The sequence below is a fragment of the Asterias amurensis genome, chromosome 10 (genome assembly GCF_032118995.1).
Source record: "Asterias amurensis chromosome 10, ASM3211899v1".
NCBI classification, from domain to species: Eukaryota; Metazoa; Echinodermata; class Asteroidea; order Forcipulatida; family Asteriidae; genus Asterias; species Asterias amurensis.
In genome coordinates, this window is record NC_092657.1 from 111,351 (window position 1) to 129,437 (window position 18,087).

At 38.7% G+C, this 18,087-nt stretch overlaps 1 protein-coding gene across 2 annotated transcripts; it reads right to left on the minus strand.

The window, feature by feature from the left end:
• Positions 1–426: 426 nt before the first annotated feature.
• Positions 427–14,544, minus strand: LOC139942558 (E3 ubiquitin-protein ligase TRIM33-like). 2 transcript variants are annotated; one of them, XM_071939402.1, is made up of 5 exons: positions 14,435–14,544; positions 13,711–13,800; positions 6,043–7,327; positions 4,657–5,261; positions 427–609 (listed from the first exon to the last, which is right to left on the minus strand). In XM_071939402.1, exons 3-5 carry the CDS (start codon positions 7,319–7,321, stop codon positions 580–582), a joined length of 1,914 nt encoding a protein of 637 aa, XP_071795503.1. In that variant the 5' UTR covers positions 7,322–7,327; positions 13,711–13,800; positions 14,435–14,544; the 3' UTR covers positions 427–579. The 2 variants fall into 2 exon arrangements, with proteins under 2 accessions (XP_071795503.1, XP_071795502.1); XM_071939401.1 differs by lacking the exon at positions 14,435–14,544 and having other exon boundaries at positions 13,711–14,020.
• Positions 14,545–18,087: the final 3,543 nt, after the last annotated feature.

Below are 18,087 nucleotides of genomic sequence, written 5' to 3' on the forward strand. Positions count from 1 at the left end.
CTTCAATCGAGATTTTCTCTGAAAACGTTTTTTTTAAACAGTGAACGAGTTAGGTCACACCGTGGTACGGACGACGAATTGCAAAGGTCAAGGGTTCGAATACCAACCAGGTAATATGCCTTTTTTTACAGAACTCAGGTAACACACATTGGTGTATATGGGTTTCACAAAATCAATTCAAAGCCCAAGAAAAACATTTGGTATATTTGGATTGCACACAAGTGGAAAAAGACAGTGTTTATGTGTCTTGAATATAAACAATATTTGTTTCAAAATTTTTCAACCAGATTTGAGAGTTGAAATGGACGTGTTACGTTCCCACGTAACCTCTTCTGACTATGAAACCTTAGATGAACACTATCTTCTTTGTCATTAGCCCTATGTGCAATAGTGATAACCCAACACTGAATTTGTTCGTACCAAAATTGGACCAGACTATTTGTTTGTGTCCCAGGCTCTGTTGTGTTGCAGTGAGTTGAATGAGGGACAGAGCTGTCTGAGTTGACTAATATCTTGAATATTGCTTCCTTGGTGTGAATTGAAACGCCAGTTATCAGGTTGATCTATCCCTTCAGCTCATCAGTTACTTCCAGACCAGTAGACAGAAGGCTGAAAATGAAACAAAAACAAATAATTCATTATTTGTTTGTACTTTTGGTTTGCAGGCTGCATGATAGAATCAGAAAGTGGATTCCAAAAGGTGTTTTCAATTTCAAGCAATGTCTTTTGCCCCAAAGATAAACAACAAATAGTCTTAACTATTTTTTTAATTATCTTTGGTGAAAAAGACATTAAAATGACCTGACGTTTGAACCATAGCAGAGTCTTGAGTTGTAGGCACTTCCCAACAGCCATTTATATTTTCTCAATATTTTCTGAAAGATACACAACTTTTTTTTTAAACTTCATGATCATTTCCTTTGATGAGAGGAGTATTAATATGTTTATGTTTGTGCAATTCTCAACTTAAAACCTACTTAACAAGTGTTTGAATAAACAGTGGCTTCTTAGAATGAGAGCAGCGTTTTAATTATGATACCTATTCCTTTAACATGTAAAGCACCATAATGGTTTACAAGGTGCTGTGGCGCAATATGCAGCCTATCAAACCAGGAACACCGGGGCGAACCCCTTCTTTTTTCAATAAGTGCACTGCCATATTCCAACAATGTACAGTTCCTTTATTCTTATAGTTTTTTCCCCAATCAAAAAAAAAACAAAGATCTACTTAGATTGGTATCATCCACAATGTGCCAGACTCAGGTATGAGCAGAATGCGCTACTTTCAAACGTTTTTACAAAGCAATTATTGTTAAGTGTCTTTTTTAATGGCACAAGAGTCTTAAACGAGTATCAAACCCACACTCTGCTGCTCACAACACCAGAGCTTGGCTCCAGTGATATGCCAGTCATCTGTTAATCCAGAGGCATTGCTTCAAATCCAACGCCCATAATGTTGTTTTTGTTCAACCCCCAAATCATCTAAACTTTAACCAGTTATTTTCCCATGTGGGTTGATGTTCAATAAGGCATTCTTGAGAACCTTGTCTAACACAGAATGTTATTTGTTTTTGATAATTAAGAAAGTCTATCAGGAAGAGGATGAATAACAGTAATAATAACTATCTATTTTATGAGCATTTTAGAATAATGTGTCAATGAGCTTTACAACTGCTCTGTTCCGTGCACTCTTAAAGCTTTTTCAAACACAATATTAACCGCTACCCTCGCAGATGCCTATTTATACCCCTTAAAGGATACAAGCGTCATGACCAGGATTCAAACCCACAATTCCATGTGTTAAGATACACCAAGTGAGAATACTGGTCTTTGACAATTACCTAATGTGTCCAGTGTGTTAAAGTCCATATTAGTTTTACAATCCAACTTGTGCTGTCAATAGAAGGTGTGTATCTCAGAGGAAAAGAGGCATAAACTCAAAACAATTGTCTTACCCATAATAGATACAGGCTTTAAATGTTTTACTATTTCACTTGTTTGGTTCCATAAAAGTATATTATTTTACTATTTCGGACAAATAATAACTTGTTTGCAAAAAAAACCCTCACACATCAAATCATGGTCTGACCAAATCACTTTGCGTACCCAGCGTTGAATCAGCAATTTAAGGGTTCTGGACCCAGCCAACCCTAGGTTCGCAGGCGGCATAGAAAAACAGCTCAGGGAGGCCATTCCCCAACTTGGTATGCAAGAACATAATATGGCAAAAGGAATAAATAGCAGTGAGAATGATTGTGATGACATTGTCAATGTTAATGGCCTTATCCAATCGTCATCCAGTTGTATGATACCATTAATCCTCTGATGATACAAGTTGCAATCATCTTAAAGACACTGGACACTATTAGTACATTGTCAGAGACCAGTCTCACTTGGTGTATCTCAACATTCTTAAATACACTGGACACTATTAGTACATTGTCAAAGACCAGTCTTCTCACTTGGTGTATCTCAACATTCTTAAATACACTGGACACTATTAGTACATTGTCAGAGACCAGTCTTCTCACTTGGTGTATCTCAACATTCTTAAAGACACTGGACACTATTGTTACATTGTCAGAGACCAGTCTCACTTGATGTATCTCAACATTCTTAAAGACACTGGGCACTATTAGTACATTGTCAGAGACCAGTCTCACTTGGTGTATCTCAACATTCTTAAATACACTGGACACTATTAGTACATTGTCAGAGACCAGTCTTCTCACTTGATGTATCTCAACATTCTTAAAGACACTGGACACTATTAGTACATTGTCAGAGACCAGTCTCTCACTTGATGTATCTCAACATTCTTAAATACACTGGACACTATTAGTACATTGTCAGAGACCAGTCTTCTCACTTGATGTATCTCAACATTCTTAAAGACACTGGACACTATTAGTACATTGTCAGAGACCAGTCTCTCACTTGATGTATCTCAACATACTTGTGATGACATTGACAATGTTAATGGCCTTATCCAATTGTCATCCAGTTGTATGATACCATTAATCCTCTGATCTACAATAATACAAGTTGCAATCATCTTAAAGACACTGGACACTATTAGTACATTGTCAGAGACCAGTCTCTCACTTGATGTATCTCAACATTCTTAAAGACACTGGGCACTATTAGTACATTGTCACAAACATCAACAGATTAACCTGTAGAAATTTGAGATCAATCAGCCATTTTGGTCGCGAGATATAGTGAACAAATTATTACATATTTTGCATGACAATGATGCCAAACAAAAACGAATTAAAAGCTCACTGAGCGATAAACTCCAAACGCGAGATAAATTTTATTTTTTTCTCATCAAATATGACATTTCAAACAGAAATGTTTCAAGAGATGTTTTCTGCCATCATCATCATTAGATCGTGAATCTGTAATCTGAGACAGTTTTTTTTTTCTTACCAATTCTGTCATGTTCCTTTAAAGGCACTTGACACTGTTGGTAATTACTCAAAATATCTGTTGGCTCAAAAACTTACTTGGTAATGAGCATTGGAGAGCTGTTGATAGTACAAAACATTGTCAGAAACGGCTCCCTCTGAAAGAACGTAGTTTTTGAGAAAGAAGTACTTTCTCACTAAAATATTTGAATAGAATTTGAAACGTCAATTAAGGTCTCCAATTCAAGCATCTGAAAGCACACAACTTGTGTGACAAAGGTGTTTTACGTCAATTATTCTCTCCCAACTTTGACGACCAACCAAGCTCAAATTTTTGCAGGTGTTATGTTGAGATACACCAAGTGAGAAGACTGGTATTTGACAATTATCAAAGGTGTCCAGTGTCTTGAAATGTGATGATAACAATAAAATATACATTTCACATTCTTTTGAATGTTAAGGCATTTTCATACATTGCTTACAACTTTTCTAATAATAAAGGTTATCTAACTTACAAAGCAAATTATGGCAAAATATACAATAGTTAGTTTTATTACATTTTGATGAGTAATGATTTTCAAAGCAACTCGTTGCATGCAATGTTAAACTTCATAGAATGCTTCTCTTATCAAAAGGAAAAGGTTGCACTACTTAATGAACAACCCCATAATGTAATAATCAACCCTTTGCATGCAATGTTAAACTTCATATATTGCTTCTCTTATCAAGATGAAAAGGTTGCACTACTTAATGAACAACCCCATAATGTAATAATCAACCCTTTGCATGCAATGTTAAACTTCATAGATTGCTTCTCTTATCAAAAGGAAAAGGTTACACTATTTAATGAACAACCCCATAATGTAATAATCAACCCTTTGCATGCTACTATTTCTTGCAAATACTATTTTCTGCTTTTATTTCTTGCAAATACTATTTTCTGCCCGATGGAGTGTTTTTCAGAAACTCCTTAAAATAAACAAGCCTGTACTCGAGATAGTTTTTCTCCGAACATTATTTTACTGCAAAATGCAAAATGAGTCAACAATGTAAATAATTGCAACCAGGTATTACAGACAGATTTAATCAACTCAATGTCATAACATTGAGAACTAAAATTAATTGGTTATTTGAACTTTTCAGTTTGCACAACTTTGTGATTTAATTTGATTGCCATAATTTGGTGGTCAGTTCAATCAATGAGACAGTATTTGACCAGTATCATCATTATTAGATAATATTACACCTTGTTATAAATCTTCACTGATTTGTTGTCTGCCACTGCAAGCTGCTGACCATCTGATGTCAATGAGATTCCACCAGGGCTGAACAGACCCTGAGCAATACAGCTGAGAAATCTACCCTGAGTGTCATACTGATGAATATGACCAGTGCCTGCCCCATTCCACATTGCAATGTAGATAGATGAGCTATCACAGCATACACCTTTGCAGTTTCCAACTGGTTGACTATTGATCTTTGGATTGATGCTGAATAGTGTAATACCAGTGAGTTCAACAATGTCTACTTGATGTCTGTCCCCACTGACTACAACTCTGTCCTTGCTGTCAATGGCCAAGTAGTGAGGTTTTGTCTGAACTAAAACAGTGTCAATGAGTGAACCATCACTGGATCTGTGTTTAGTTATAACTGACCTCTTCACATCCCCGACCATGATTGTATCCTTTATGACTGCTACACACTCAAGGTCTACTGATGTCTTGCCAACTTCACTATGAGGCACTGTGTGGAATTCAAACATCTTGTTGCCATTCCTATTGTACATCTTGACAGAGTCGGTCCTATCTACAATCACTAACTGATTCTGGAATGCAGCAACAGCCAGAGGGTCTGGAAAACAGATAAACAAACGGATAGAACCCAATACAATGAATGAATATTCATTTGAAAAAAAAACTTACAATAATTTGATTTTTGTAAAAAAAAAAAAAAGATCATTATTTATTTGAATGTTTCCTGTGCTGTAAAAGCTCTTTGTATGTTGCTTCCAATTCACAATCATACATGTAACAATGACATGTAACAATGACATACAGTAGAACAATAAACAACAATTTGTTCATATTAGCAAGGTTACTATTAATCAAGATATTCAAATAGTATTGAATTCTTTCTTTTTAATTCTTCTTTTCTGTTTTCACCAAAATAATTAATTTGTTTATTAATTTATTTATTTATAATATTAATTTGGTATTAAACTGCTTTTGTTGGTTTAAATTAGAGGAATGTCAATTATTGAGAATAACAGCAGCAGAGTGGATTTAGTGATCATGCAGCAAATGGATGTAGTCCTAGTCTACAAGGTACAGTGAAATAGCAAGAACCATTCAATTTCATGACATACAGTTTGACTACCACAGAAACCTTGTATTGATCACAACCAATGCTGTGATGTTTGAACATTCTAATGATTGACTTGAGTTGAGAAAAGCAAACAATGTTTGATAAATATTTCTCAGATTTGATTGTGGTATTGGATTGGAATAAATCCTTATTTTCATAGAATACTTTCTAACTGTCACCTTGAAACCAAACAAGAGTACTTTTTCCACAGTTATATCTAAGATTTACAACAATATACCCCTGACTAAATGATTTGTATGGAACTTACAGCTTGATAATGGGATAGATTTCTTCTGTTGTCCCTTAGTGTCGTAGATTACCACTCTTTTATTCAAGTGGTCTGCCACTGCCATCTCATCCCCAGGTACAGATGCTTCAATATCAGAGGCCCCATTGATTCCTTCATCATACTCCAAACTAAGCTCCCACTTTGGCTCCTTCATACATGTACTCAGATTACCCAGGGAGATATCACAAACCCCTGGAGTGAATCTCAGATGGTCGAGGGTCGAATCTATCTTGGGTTGATTTTGATCTATGAGTCCCTTCAAGTCCTTACTGATTGTTGGATAGCTTGCAAAGAAGTCAGGCACTGATGAATTCTTGAAGATGTCTTTGGCGCTCTGAAGTGATTGCTGTATTTGCTGCAAGTTTACACTAACTGCTTGCTCAAATTCCTCCAATTTCTTGTTTCGATCTTTAAGGATTGTTTGTAATTCATCCATGATGCGACTCTCTTGAGCTGTTACCTTAGCCCTGATCCCATCAGCTCTGTTCTTCACGTGTGCCATGGTTCTCTTAACTGCAATGTTTAGGTTGTCTTTCATTGTTGAGGCAGTTGCTTGAGATTGTTCAAGCTTCTTCATGGTTTCTTCAAGGGGAGTAAAGAGTTGAGCCAATGTCTGTTTGTATGTGGATGAGGCTTGGTTGCAGTCAATATACTCATGTTGTGGATTACGGTGATCGATGACAGTACAATCTCTACAAATCATCACATCACATGTTGTACAGTAGAACCTCATCACTTCACCTTCATGAGGTTGGCATTCTGGATGGCGTTTTGGTTTTGTCTTTTTCATTGCAGTTTTCCCATCTCTAACATCTTTCAAAGTAGCTACTGTATGGCTTAACAATGAGGGAATTTTCTTGTGCATTTTGTAGCAGTTTGCACAAATAAACATGGGGCAGTCGTAACAGAAATGTGTTGCCTTGTTTTTTTCCTCACATAAATTACAGACCAACTTGCTGTGTTCAAGTGAACTGACCTGCTCCAGTTGACCTGCAAGACCAGTTAAAATGAAGTTACTCTTAAAATCTTCAACACCCGTCTCAGGAAGTTGTGTCTCCTTTCGACACAAAGGACAAATAAGCATCTTTGCATCTTTGTAGTTGGTAGTGTGATATTCAAGTAAACAGTGTTTACAGAAGCTGTGAAGACAGTCTAGTAGTTTGGGTTCCGTGTACTCCTCTTGACAAATACTGCACTCCAGATAATCCTTTCTGATTTGTTCTAGAGCTGAACCTTGTGCTGGTTTAGAAAATGCCATTTTGATCTGAATAAAAAAAAAATAACAAACTCGTTAATCAAATATTATAAACCACAAGGGAAACTGACCGGATAAATTTTAATTGATTTGGGTTTGAACAAACATTATCACTAGAGTGGGACTCGAACCATGGACCTCCAGATTAACATGGCAGTGCTCTGTATACCAACTGAGCTATCTAGCCAACATAGAGAGACTGATAACACAGGGCTAGATAATAATTTGGGGTTCTAATCATCCTTACTCACAGCTAAGAGCTGAATTGCGAAGGATGCGGCTACAACGTGTTCGAGAAGCTGGCATGCAAGGGCGCCTTTGGCTGCCAGCCACATCAACCCATTATGACCACAGAGCACAGCCAAGATCGAAATTGTTACATTTTACCTGAGGGAGGAAAACCCGATGGTCTGGAAAACCCTCGATGCACAGCAGAGAACAAACGCACAACTCAACTCACATATGGCCCTGGCCAGGAATGGAACCGGAGTCATCTTGGTGAGAGGTGAGCGCTATACGCACAAGCCAACCATGCCATCCAGTCAGCTCATAGCCAGTCAGCTCATAGCCAGTCAGCTATAGTTGGTAGAGCGCCAGCACATGTATCCAGGAGTGCGTTTTGGCGACCCCAACCAAAAACTGTTTTGGTTGTTGGTCGTTGATTCTGCTGTTCAGACTGAACGACAACCGAGTAGTGAGCTCGGTTACCGTTTTGGTTGTGACGTAAGAAACAGTTTTTGGTTGGGGTCGCCAAAACGCACTCCAGGGGTCATTGGTTCAAGTCCTACTCTAGTAGGCCTAAATTTGTCTTTGTTCAAACCCCAAATAAAAATAGTTAACCTTCAGTTTGCCTGAACGGTTCTTGCTATTCTACATCAATTTGAACCATGTATTGTACATTAGATGGGAATGTAATAAAACATTTTAATATTTCATCATTCAATGTCAAATCTTCATGTTCACTTAGAATGTTAAAACATTCTAAGTGAACATGAAGATTTCTTTGATGTTGTCACAGAGTGAAATAAAAGAAGCAAAATTACTCCAGATCTTACGGTAGTAGAGTAACATAATATAATTTGTGTATGGCCAGAGTGCATGTACAGTACTTTAAATTTGTCGTGTAAGATAACAAGTTTTTATTTTTGAGTGGCAAAACCGCGCCCCAAAATTCCTTAAACTTGGTGAGCCATCTTATTTTATGCAAAGAAGTAATGTGACTTCAACATAGGTTTTGATTGGTGAAGTAAAGGGTTATTTTGAACAATGAATATTCATGAGCAGGCTTGAGCGAGCAGGGATAAAAAGTTCAGGGGGAAAACAAATAAAATTCCTAAGTTTCTTTTCAGTTTGGGAGGGTGTGTAGACCCTATGGGAATAGAATATATATTTTTGGCATTCAACATCAGAGCTTCTTGAGGAGAGGATGTGAATCCAGCCTCAAAGATTTAAATTGCGAGCCTTAGGAGAGAGGGCATAGCCAGCTTTAGGCAGTGAGAACTAGTGAGAGTTCAAGTCAATAATAGTTTTGAGTGGAGTGTCGCTTGCTAATAAATATTTTATATGTGGCGATTTTGAGAAGAACTTCGAGAAAGCCAGGATTCGCCAGTATTCCTGTAAGTTAACTTTATAGTAATTGTTGTTAAATTTAAAGTGGAACTCAGCATTTATTGTACAGTTTTAGAGAATTTATTTTATTTATTGTCACTGGAAGGAAGTTGTCCAACCTTTAAACAATGCAAAGAGTGTGTGATTTAATATCCAAGACGGGCGAGTTAGCCAACCGAATTTAAAATTATGTTTCCCTATTCTTGCGGTATTTAATAATGGGCCCGAGTGGAACAAAGGCTTTGAGAAATAAGTTTATATTCTTTTATGATATTGTGAGATGACTTGTTGCAAATAGACCGAGTAGTTAGAATGGTGTTCATTATGTATTTATGTACAGGGCTTGTGCCTTGGGAGAAGCGTACTTGAGAAGTGGAAGGTGGACGGAGATCTCACACCGTTTAGACGAGAAGGACGGAACATCTTCCCCCCTACCAAGTCAGAGGAAGGCAGAACCGAGTAACATTAATGAGAGAGCTTGTAAATATTGTAGAAAGTAAAATGTAAATAAATTTGTAAATATAAATGAGAAGCGTCATCGTAGTTTTCTTGCGTGTGTGTGTGTGTGTCGAGGGGGTGGGTGTAGAATACTGAAGGTCTATACTTGGGTTGAGTCCTGGGTATGTGACAGATGTAGCAATTTTCACTCAGCTTTTAAACAACCACAAGCATCTATTTAGTCAGTTTACAAATAATTTAATACAATGGGATTTGGGACTCATTGGTTCAGCACTGAATATTGGGGACGCAAAATATAATAATATGAACTAGCCAAATTGAGTCTTTCTGATTAAATAGTTGTGAACACTAAAGTGCAAGCATTTACAATATTCTTGAATTTTGCTGGAAACAAGCAGAACTGAAAATAATTTGTTTGTAGATTATTTTCTTCATATTTCTCAGAAACTACAAATTCTCAGCAAGAACTATTTTAAGGGGAGCTTCCTACCATCATTATCTTTAAACCGTGTAAGTTTAATGTAGATCTGTGGACATTGTGTCGTTGGACCTACAAACAGTACACAGAACCTTTAAGACCCCAGGTATGCAAAGAATGACCTAAACACTAATTGGCATGTTACTATGGCAACAGGCAATATATTGATTTTCAAAGTCTATACGCCTCTCTTAATATTTATGCATGAGGTACGTCACAATAGACTGTGCAAGTCTCGCGCGCACCGGAGCGAGAAAACATGACAACTGAAGAACTTTATTTTTTTATGAATCAAATCTTTGCTTTAATTTATTCTTAATGCTGAATCTGAACCACAAAAATACCCTATAGAGCTTGTTTAAATTAGTTTTAGCTTTTTAAACAAACACACAATTATCGGTTAAAGTCTATGTATGGACAAAAGTAAAGCTCTGGGACAAGGATGTTTGTTTGATCTTAAATTTTTTGAAACCCCTTTTGTAAATCTACGCCCGAATGTGAAACTGCTAAAAGCTGGTTTATACGCGGACGCACGATGGTCGCAAGGGCGTTAGATAAACGCGTGACGCAGTTTAAAGAGGAAGCCGATGCCTAAACGACTAATGAAAAAGCTTTTCACCCCGCGCGACAAAAACAAGCGTCTGCGTAAGTTTCGTGATCGGAGATGGGCAGAAATTCTTAATTTTTACCAAGTAACCTGACCTGAGGTCCAGTTTAAATATCGATTTCCTTGTTATCATGTTGACTTTATTTTTACTTTTATATATGATGTTAATTAGTATTACATTTTTAACAACATGTGTCATTTTTATGGTCATAAACTACATTAAACTAAAGTAATGGACAAAACAAAATCTCCCCAACGTAAAACTCCATAAGGGCAATTCCACGTCATGGACATTACGTTTTGAGACATTTTTAGAACTTTGTTGGTCAGTTAAACACACCAAGTGGCTTTGATTTATAGTTTTGTGTTTGATACTAGTATCTTGTGTCCTAGTAAGTCAATTGATACTATGTATTTGGAAAAGTTCAAATTAATTAAGGAGTCAGAGCACTGCTAACGAGCGTCATGGACATTACGAAAAACGGAAGTGGGTTTTGGGTACAACACACTCAATTCCAAAACTCTGTGAAGTTAAAATTCAAAATTTTTAGAATACCTTTTTATTTGCTAAACAGGGAAGTAGTTAACATGAACAGTGGTAATATTTTTAAGAAAACCTGTCAACTTTCTTGTTACGCGTCTTAATGGAGCATCATGGACATTACATTTTGGGTTATTTTTAGCGTCATGGACATTACGTCAAACTTGTAAAATGATGCACCATGCTTTTACCCTGAATTTGTAAACCCATGTGCTGCCTTGCTCTTAATATGGGTTTTAAACTATAATGAATGTCCCTATCTTAATGTTTAACCTCTTCCAAACATTTTTAAGAACCAAACCTCCCCCAGAATCTCACTTAAACCCCGCCCCTCGGTAAGTCCCCTTTTTGTACTTTCCGTCCACATCCAACCAGGCTGGCTTCTGCCTTGGAGTAGTTATGATAGACCAGAGATGTAGATATACATGATGTAACCTTTTTTTCTAATTATCTTTAACATAATTCCCTTTTATGTGTTTCTCACAAGGTGATTGTTCATCTTGAGTAATATACTGAACATCTTGCGTCAACATTTTGTGACGACAGTAAATGGAAATTAAACATCAAAGGTTTCTGTAATTTTCAAAGTTGATCTGGATACTGCTATGTTCAAGACTGGGTGAACAATTCCCAGAAGATCAGTTAAAATGAGTTGGGATGACTTCTTGGGAGGAACAGGTCAAACGTAGATGCTTCCTTAGTTTTCCAAATACGAGACAGTCATTGAGGTCATCCTCTACACGTTCCACCTAGATTGACATGCAAAACAAGAATGGAGAACAACAAATGAGGGAAAAATTGGCTGCATGGGGCTTTGTTTATCACAATCATGTTTCCATGTTTTGTCTTGTTTTCTCTCTATACTTTTTCTGCCTTTCTACTCAAGTCTTAGCCATTCTGAAATTATGTAAAAATAAAAAAATATTTGATGTATGATGCCTTTGTATCCAAGCTATCCGTAGATGTGTACAAATCTGCATTACGCCTAAGCCTTGAGAAGTCTTCTTTGATAATAAAGTGTGTTTATAATGTCCTACATTCATTTAAACTTGTCTCACCAACAGTTCACATACATTTCAGTATGAAAATGTCACTTGAATGTTTTTAGGAAAGATCAGTTCCATGAGAAAACTCACCTGAAAATCTCGGATTTGGGCTGTCAGTTTGTAGAATCTGTGCACGATGTTGCCACTAAACGCGCTGCTAAAAAAGAGCTTGAAACAAATTTCTGATGAGGTCTATGACAAATGTTCTCTTTGACTAGTCCAGGTTGACCAACAATAGGTCCAATTGATAAATTGTAGCATTTACCTTCAAAAAGGTAAGTTTCATGTGACATGTAATGTCCATGACGTAATGTCCATGACGCTAAATGTAATGTCCATGACACTCGTTAGCACAGTTGTAATTAATTTTTTTATTAATTTTCTTGCATTATAGGATTAGCCCCTAAAAACTAGCTTTGCGTATGAAGTCTCATGAAAATATCTCTAATTGGCTTTAAAATATAAAACTAAACACCATGCAATGTCATGGACATTACATTTCATAATTGGTAATTAAGGGCTAATTAAAACGAGTGGCAGCACCCTGTGAATAAATTGACAATGAAGTTTCTTTAAAATTGTGAATACTTACCACCAGTTATATGTTTTAAGCCAAAAATAATTGAAATATCATCTAAAATGTAACCAGGAGGGGATTTTAGACAATTGTGCCAAACATTTCCCAAAAATCATGAATTTGGCACAAAAAAAACTTTTTTAATAAACGATGAAAAACATGGAAAACCAAGGGAAAAAAAACAAACAAACATAGACTTGAAATCACTAGGCATCACTCTTTCTTGCTACTTTAAATTTAAATCCACAAGTTTGACTTCAATTTTTTGGGCCGAGGACACTTTTTGGTGGAATTGCCCATAAGGTTGGGACCACAATGGTCCCGGAAGTTCAAATCCGCGCGAGACTTGCACAGTCTATGCTAACTCCAAACGAGGCGATGGGCGCAGCCACTGGAAGTGATGGGGGAAGTGCGCCCATAGCCTCATTTTGGGTAAGAATTATGACGTCATGCATTAAGTATTAAGAGAGGCGTATTGGTTGAGTCGCATCCCAAGTCCTTTATATCAACAAAGATAAAAAATGTCTGAAGTAGGGCCTATTAATGCCAAAGATGTCAAACAAGTTTTGATCACCACTACCTTTAAGATTAATAATCAAACAATACCTTCCCTTAAAGGTAAAAACATGAACGATAAATGCATGAGACAAGTCCTTTGCATTGGAAATTACTGTTGATTATTTAATGTTTGGGATATCGTCTCTTTTTGTTCATAACACTGAATTCAAGTCTTAGAAAATGTTGCAACCAATTGAGAAGAATGACCCTTAATAACCAGCCATTACATTGTAATTCCATTGCAATGAACGGTAAATTCATTCTAATCTGAGTCAATCATGGAGCTAGGACACAGATTTCTACCCTGAGTGATCTCATAAACCATGCAGTCGTGTTAATTGTACAACACTTTTAAATGTAAACCAAAGATAACATCATAATCATCTATATAGGCTGAAATTACAAACAAATTATATACTGCACAAATTAAGTGGTATTTGTATACAATCTTAGGCCTGTTTTAAATAAGCTGCCAGAGTATTTTAGCAAAGTTGAATCAGTTTGTGATCTGTACTCACCTAAGCACTTAGTACTGTTCAAAAAGATGTCCAAGATACGTCTGCAATCCTGTCAGGATGTTCACTGAGTTTACAACAGTCTCTTATTTCCTGGTAGAATGTAGGATTATGTCGCAACAAATACAGTCACAAAACACTTACGTAGCAAGTTTGTACTTTGTACTGTGCGGGGTGTGTCCACAGTTGCTGGATTAATATACAACATACAACATACAAAGTACTGTATGTTGACAATGAACTTCAGTGTCAAAGGTCATGGAGCTAGCGATACTGCACGTCTATGTGTTGAACAGTTGTCTGGGCTGTTTTAACAATGAACTTGGCAGTGTACATGGTGTAAACAACTCCATGAGTGTACAACAATACACAGTGAATGTACAACGTACTGGGATAGTAGACTACAGTGTGTTGACAATGAACTTCAGTGTCCTCAAAACCAACAATCCTGAAGATGTTTTGATTTCCCAAGTCCTCAAAACCAACAATCCTGAAGACGTTTTGATTTTCCAAGTCCTCAAAACCAACAATCCTAAAGTCATTTTGATTTTCTAGCTGGGCAGAAGCTAGAAATTCAGTCAGGACTACTACTTTAACTTTTAGTAGATCGTTATTAACTTTAATAATGCGGAGTGAGTTTTTAATCTGTCTCATTGTTTCAACTAACTTGCTTGAGTCAACCTCAGGAGACTGTCTATAGAAAGAAGAATAACCAAAATGATCTTACCGTACTTTCTCCTTTGCATCCACGAAGATTCAAACGGCAGGTACAACTTTGATGTGCAACTTCTGGACACAGAACTGAGCAATTGCGACGCTGTTCGGAGCAAATTTAGATCGGAAATGTTTCTCGGCTAAAACCTGACCTGGAAATAACAAGAAGAGGTTCAGTGAATTAATGTTGAATAATACTAGATATAATAGCAAAATGTTATTAAGCGCATTTCACAACACCATCTCAATGTACTTCATATTAGTGGCCTGGTCATTGTTCCAATAGTATTCATTTCATCTTTCTCAGCTCCCTTTGGGAGTATCCAGTCTGAGCTGCTGTGATGCTCAGAAGGCTTTTTCTCAGCTCCCTTTGGGAGTATACAGTCTGAGCTGCTGTGGAGCTCAGAAGGCTTTTTCTCAGCTCCCTTTGGGAGTATACAGTCTGAGCTGCTGTGGTGCTCAGAAGGCTTTTTCTCAGCTCCCTTTGGGAGTATACAGTCTGAGCTGCTGTGATGCTCAGAAGGCTTTTTCTCAGCTCCCTTTGGGAGTATACAGTCTGAGCTGCTGTGGAGCTCAGAAGGCTTTTTCTCAGCTCCCTTTGGGAGTATACAGTCTGAGCTGCTGTGGAGCTCAGAAGGCTTTTTCTCAGCTCCCTTTGGGAGTATACAGTCTGAGCTGCTGTGATGCTCAGAAGGCTTTTTCTCAGCTCCCTTTGGGAGTATACAGTCTGAGCTGCTGTGGAGCTCAGAAGGCTTTTTCTCAGCTCCCTTTGGGAGTATACAGTCTGAGCTGCTGTGATGCTCAGAAGGCTTTTTCTCAGCTCCCTTTGGGAGTATACAGTCTGAGCTGCTGTGGTGCTCAGAAGGCTTTTTCTCAGCTCCCTTTGGGAGTATACAGTCTGAGCTGCTGTGGTGCTCAGAAGGCTTTTTCTCAGCTCCCTTTGGGAGTATACAGTCTGAGCTGCTGTGGAGCTCAGAAGGCTTTTTCTCAGCTCCCTTTGGGAGTATACAGTCTGAGCTGCTGTGGTGCTCAGAAGGCTTTTTCTCAGCTCCCTTTGGGAGTATACAGTCTGAGCTACTGTGGTGCTCAGAAGGCTTTTTCTCAGCTCCCTTTGGGAGTATACAGTCTGAGCTGCTGTGGAGCTCAGAAGGCTTTTTCTCAGCTCCCTTTGGGAGTATACAGTCTGAGCTGCTGTGGTGCTCAGAAGGCTTTTTCTCAGCTCCCTTTGGGAGTATACAGTCTGAGCTGCTGTGATGCTCAGAAGGCTTTTTCTCAGCTCCCTTTGGGAGTATACAGTCTGAGCTGCTGTGGAGCTCAGAAGGCTTTTTCTCAGCTCCCTTTGGGAGTATACAGTCTGAGCTGCTGTGGAGCTCAGAAGGCTTTTTCTCAGCTCCCTTTGGGAGTATACAGTCTGAGCTGCTGTGATGCTCAGAAGGCTTTTTCTCAGCTCCCTTTGGGAGTATACAGTCTGAGCTGCTGTGGAGCTCAGAAGGCTTTTTCTCAGCTCCCTTTGGGAGTATACAGTCTGAGCTGCTGTGATGCTCAGAAGGCTTTTTCTCAGCTCCCTTTGGGAGTATACAGTCTGAGCTGCTGTGGTGCTCAGAAGGCTTTTTCTCAGCTCCCTTTGGGAGTATACAGTCTGAGCTGCTGTGGTGCTCAGAAGGCTTTTTCTCAGCTCCCTTTGGGAGTATACAGTCTGAGCTGCTGTGGAGCTCAGAAGGCTTTTTCTCAGCTCCCTTTGGGAGTATACAGTCTGAGCTGCTGTGGTGCTCAGAAGGCTTTTTCTCAGCTCCCTTTGGGAGTATACAGTCTGAGCTGCTGTGGTGCTCAGAAGGCTTTTTCTCAGCTCCCTTTGGGAGTATACAGTCTGAGCTGCTGTGGTGCTCAGAAGGCTTTTTCTCAGCTCCCTTTGGGAGTATACAGTCTGAGCTGCTGTGGAGCTCAGAAGGCTTTTTCTCAGCTCCCTTTGGGAGTATACAGTCTGAGCTGCTGTGGTGCTCAGAAGGCTTTTTCTCAGCTCCCTTTGGGAGTATACAGTCTGAGCTGCTGTGATGCTCAGAAGGCTTTTTCTCAGCTCCCTTTGGGAATATACAGTCTGAGCTGCTGTGGAGCTCAGAAGGCTTTTTCTCAGCTCCCTTTGGGAGTATACAGCCTGAGCTGCTGTGATGCTAAGAAGGCTTTTTCTCAGCTCCCTTTGGGAGTATACAGTCTGAGCTGCTGTGATGCTCAGAAGGCTTTTTCTCAGCTCCCTTTGGGAGTATACAGTCTGAGCTGCTGTGGTGCTCAGAAGGCTTTTTCTCAGCTCCCTTTGGGAGTATACAGTCTGAGCTGCTGTGGTGCTCAGAAGGCTTTTTCTCAGCTCCCTTTGGGAGTATACAGTCTGAGCTGCTGTGGAGCTCAGAAGGCTTTTTCTCAGCTCCCTTTGGGAGTATACAGTCTGAGCTGCTGTGGTGCTCAGAAGGCTTTTTCTCAGCTCCCTTTGGGAGTATACAGTCTGAGCTACTGTGGTGCTCAGAAGGCTTTTTCTCAGCTCCCTTTGGGAGTATACAGTCTGAGCTGCTGTGGTGCTCAGAAGGCTTTTTCTCAGCTCCCTTTGGGAGTATACAGTCTGAGCTGCTGTGGAGCTCAGAAGGCTTTTTCTCAGCTCCCTTTGGGAGTATACAGTCTGAGCTGCTGTGGTGCTCAGAAGGCTTTTTCTCAGCTCCCTTTGGGAGTATACAGTCTGAGCTGCTGTGATGCTCAGAAGGCTTTTTCTCAGCTCCCTTTGGGAATATACAGTCTGAGCTGCTGTGGAGCTCAGAAGGCTTTTTCTCAGCTCCCTTTGGGAGTATACAGCCTGAGCTGCTGTGATGCTAAGAAGGCTTTTTCTCAGCTCCCTTTGGGAGTATACAGCCTGAGCTGCTGTGATGCTCAGAAGGCTTTTTCTCAGCTCCCTTTGGGAGTATACAGTCTGAGCTGCTGTGGTGCTCAGAAGGCTTTTTCTCAGCTCCCTTGGAAAGTTTACAGTCTGAGCTGCTGTGGTGCTCAGAAGGCTTTTTTAAAGCCTCACAGGTACTCATTTATACCCCTGAAATAGCAACAACCATTCAATTTCATGACATACAGTTTGACTACCATAAAAACCTTGTATTGATCACAACCAATGCTGTGACGTTTGAACATTTGTTATGATTTGACTTGAGTTGAGAAAAGCAAACAATGTTTGATAGATACAGTGTATATCAAATAAAAGCAAGCTAGAAAATCAAACAGAGCCGAACTACACAGCCCAGAGACACTTTATTATGACCAAGATACTAAGGTGAACATGATCCTGTCTGACCCATCCCATCCCTTGTACCCTAAAGTTTTATTAAGTCGTCGGCGGGAGGATCTCCTTGGACACAATGCCACAACAACTCCTTTGTCCCTACTGCAATTCATGTTTACAATGGTTCTTAAGTTAGCTGCACTTTGTTTTATGCGTTGTCGGTTTAAAGGACCTCGCTTGTGTACATTTTACCTTGTATATAAATATTGATGTGAATCATTTTTAATCCATGCCGGAAACATATTTTTATACCTGATATTCTTAATTTTATCTCTCTGTTTATTGTTATAAAATGTTTAGTGTTTTTGTACTGTTTGAAGCAAGGCCAGTTTTAATTTCCCCAGTGTGGGATAATA

Coding starts and splice junctions, on each gene's coding strand:
- LOC139942558 (XM_071939402.1), bottom strand. CDS start 7,321: ATGGCATTTTCTAAACCAGCACAAGGTTCAGCTCTAGAACAAATCAGA. Junction 5,262..6,042: donor ATCTATCCCATTATCAAGCT/GTAAGTTCCATA, acceptor TCTGTTTTCCAG/ACCCTCTGGCTGTTGCTGCA. Junction 610..4,656: donor CAGTGAAGATTTATAACAAG/GTGTAATATTAT, acceptor TTTCATTTTCAG/CCTTCTGTCTACTGGTCTGG.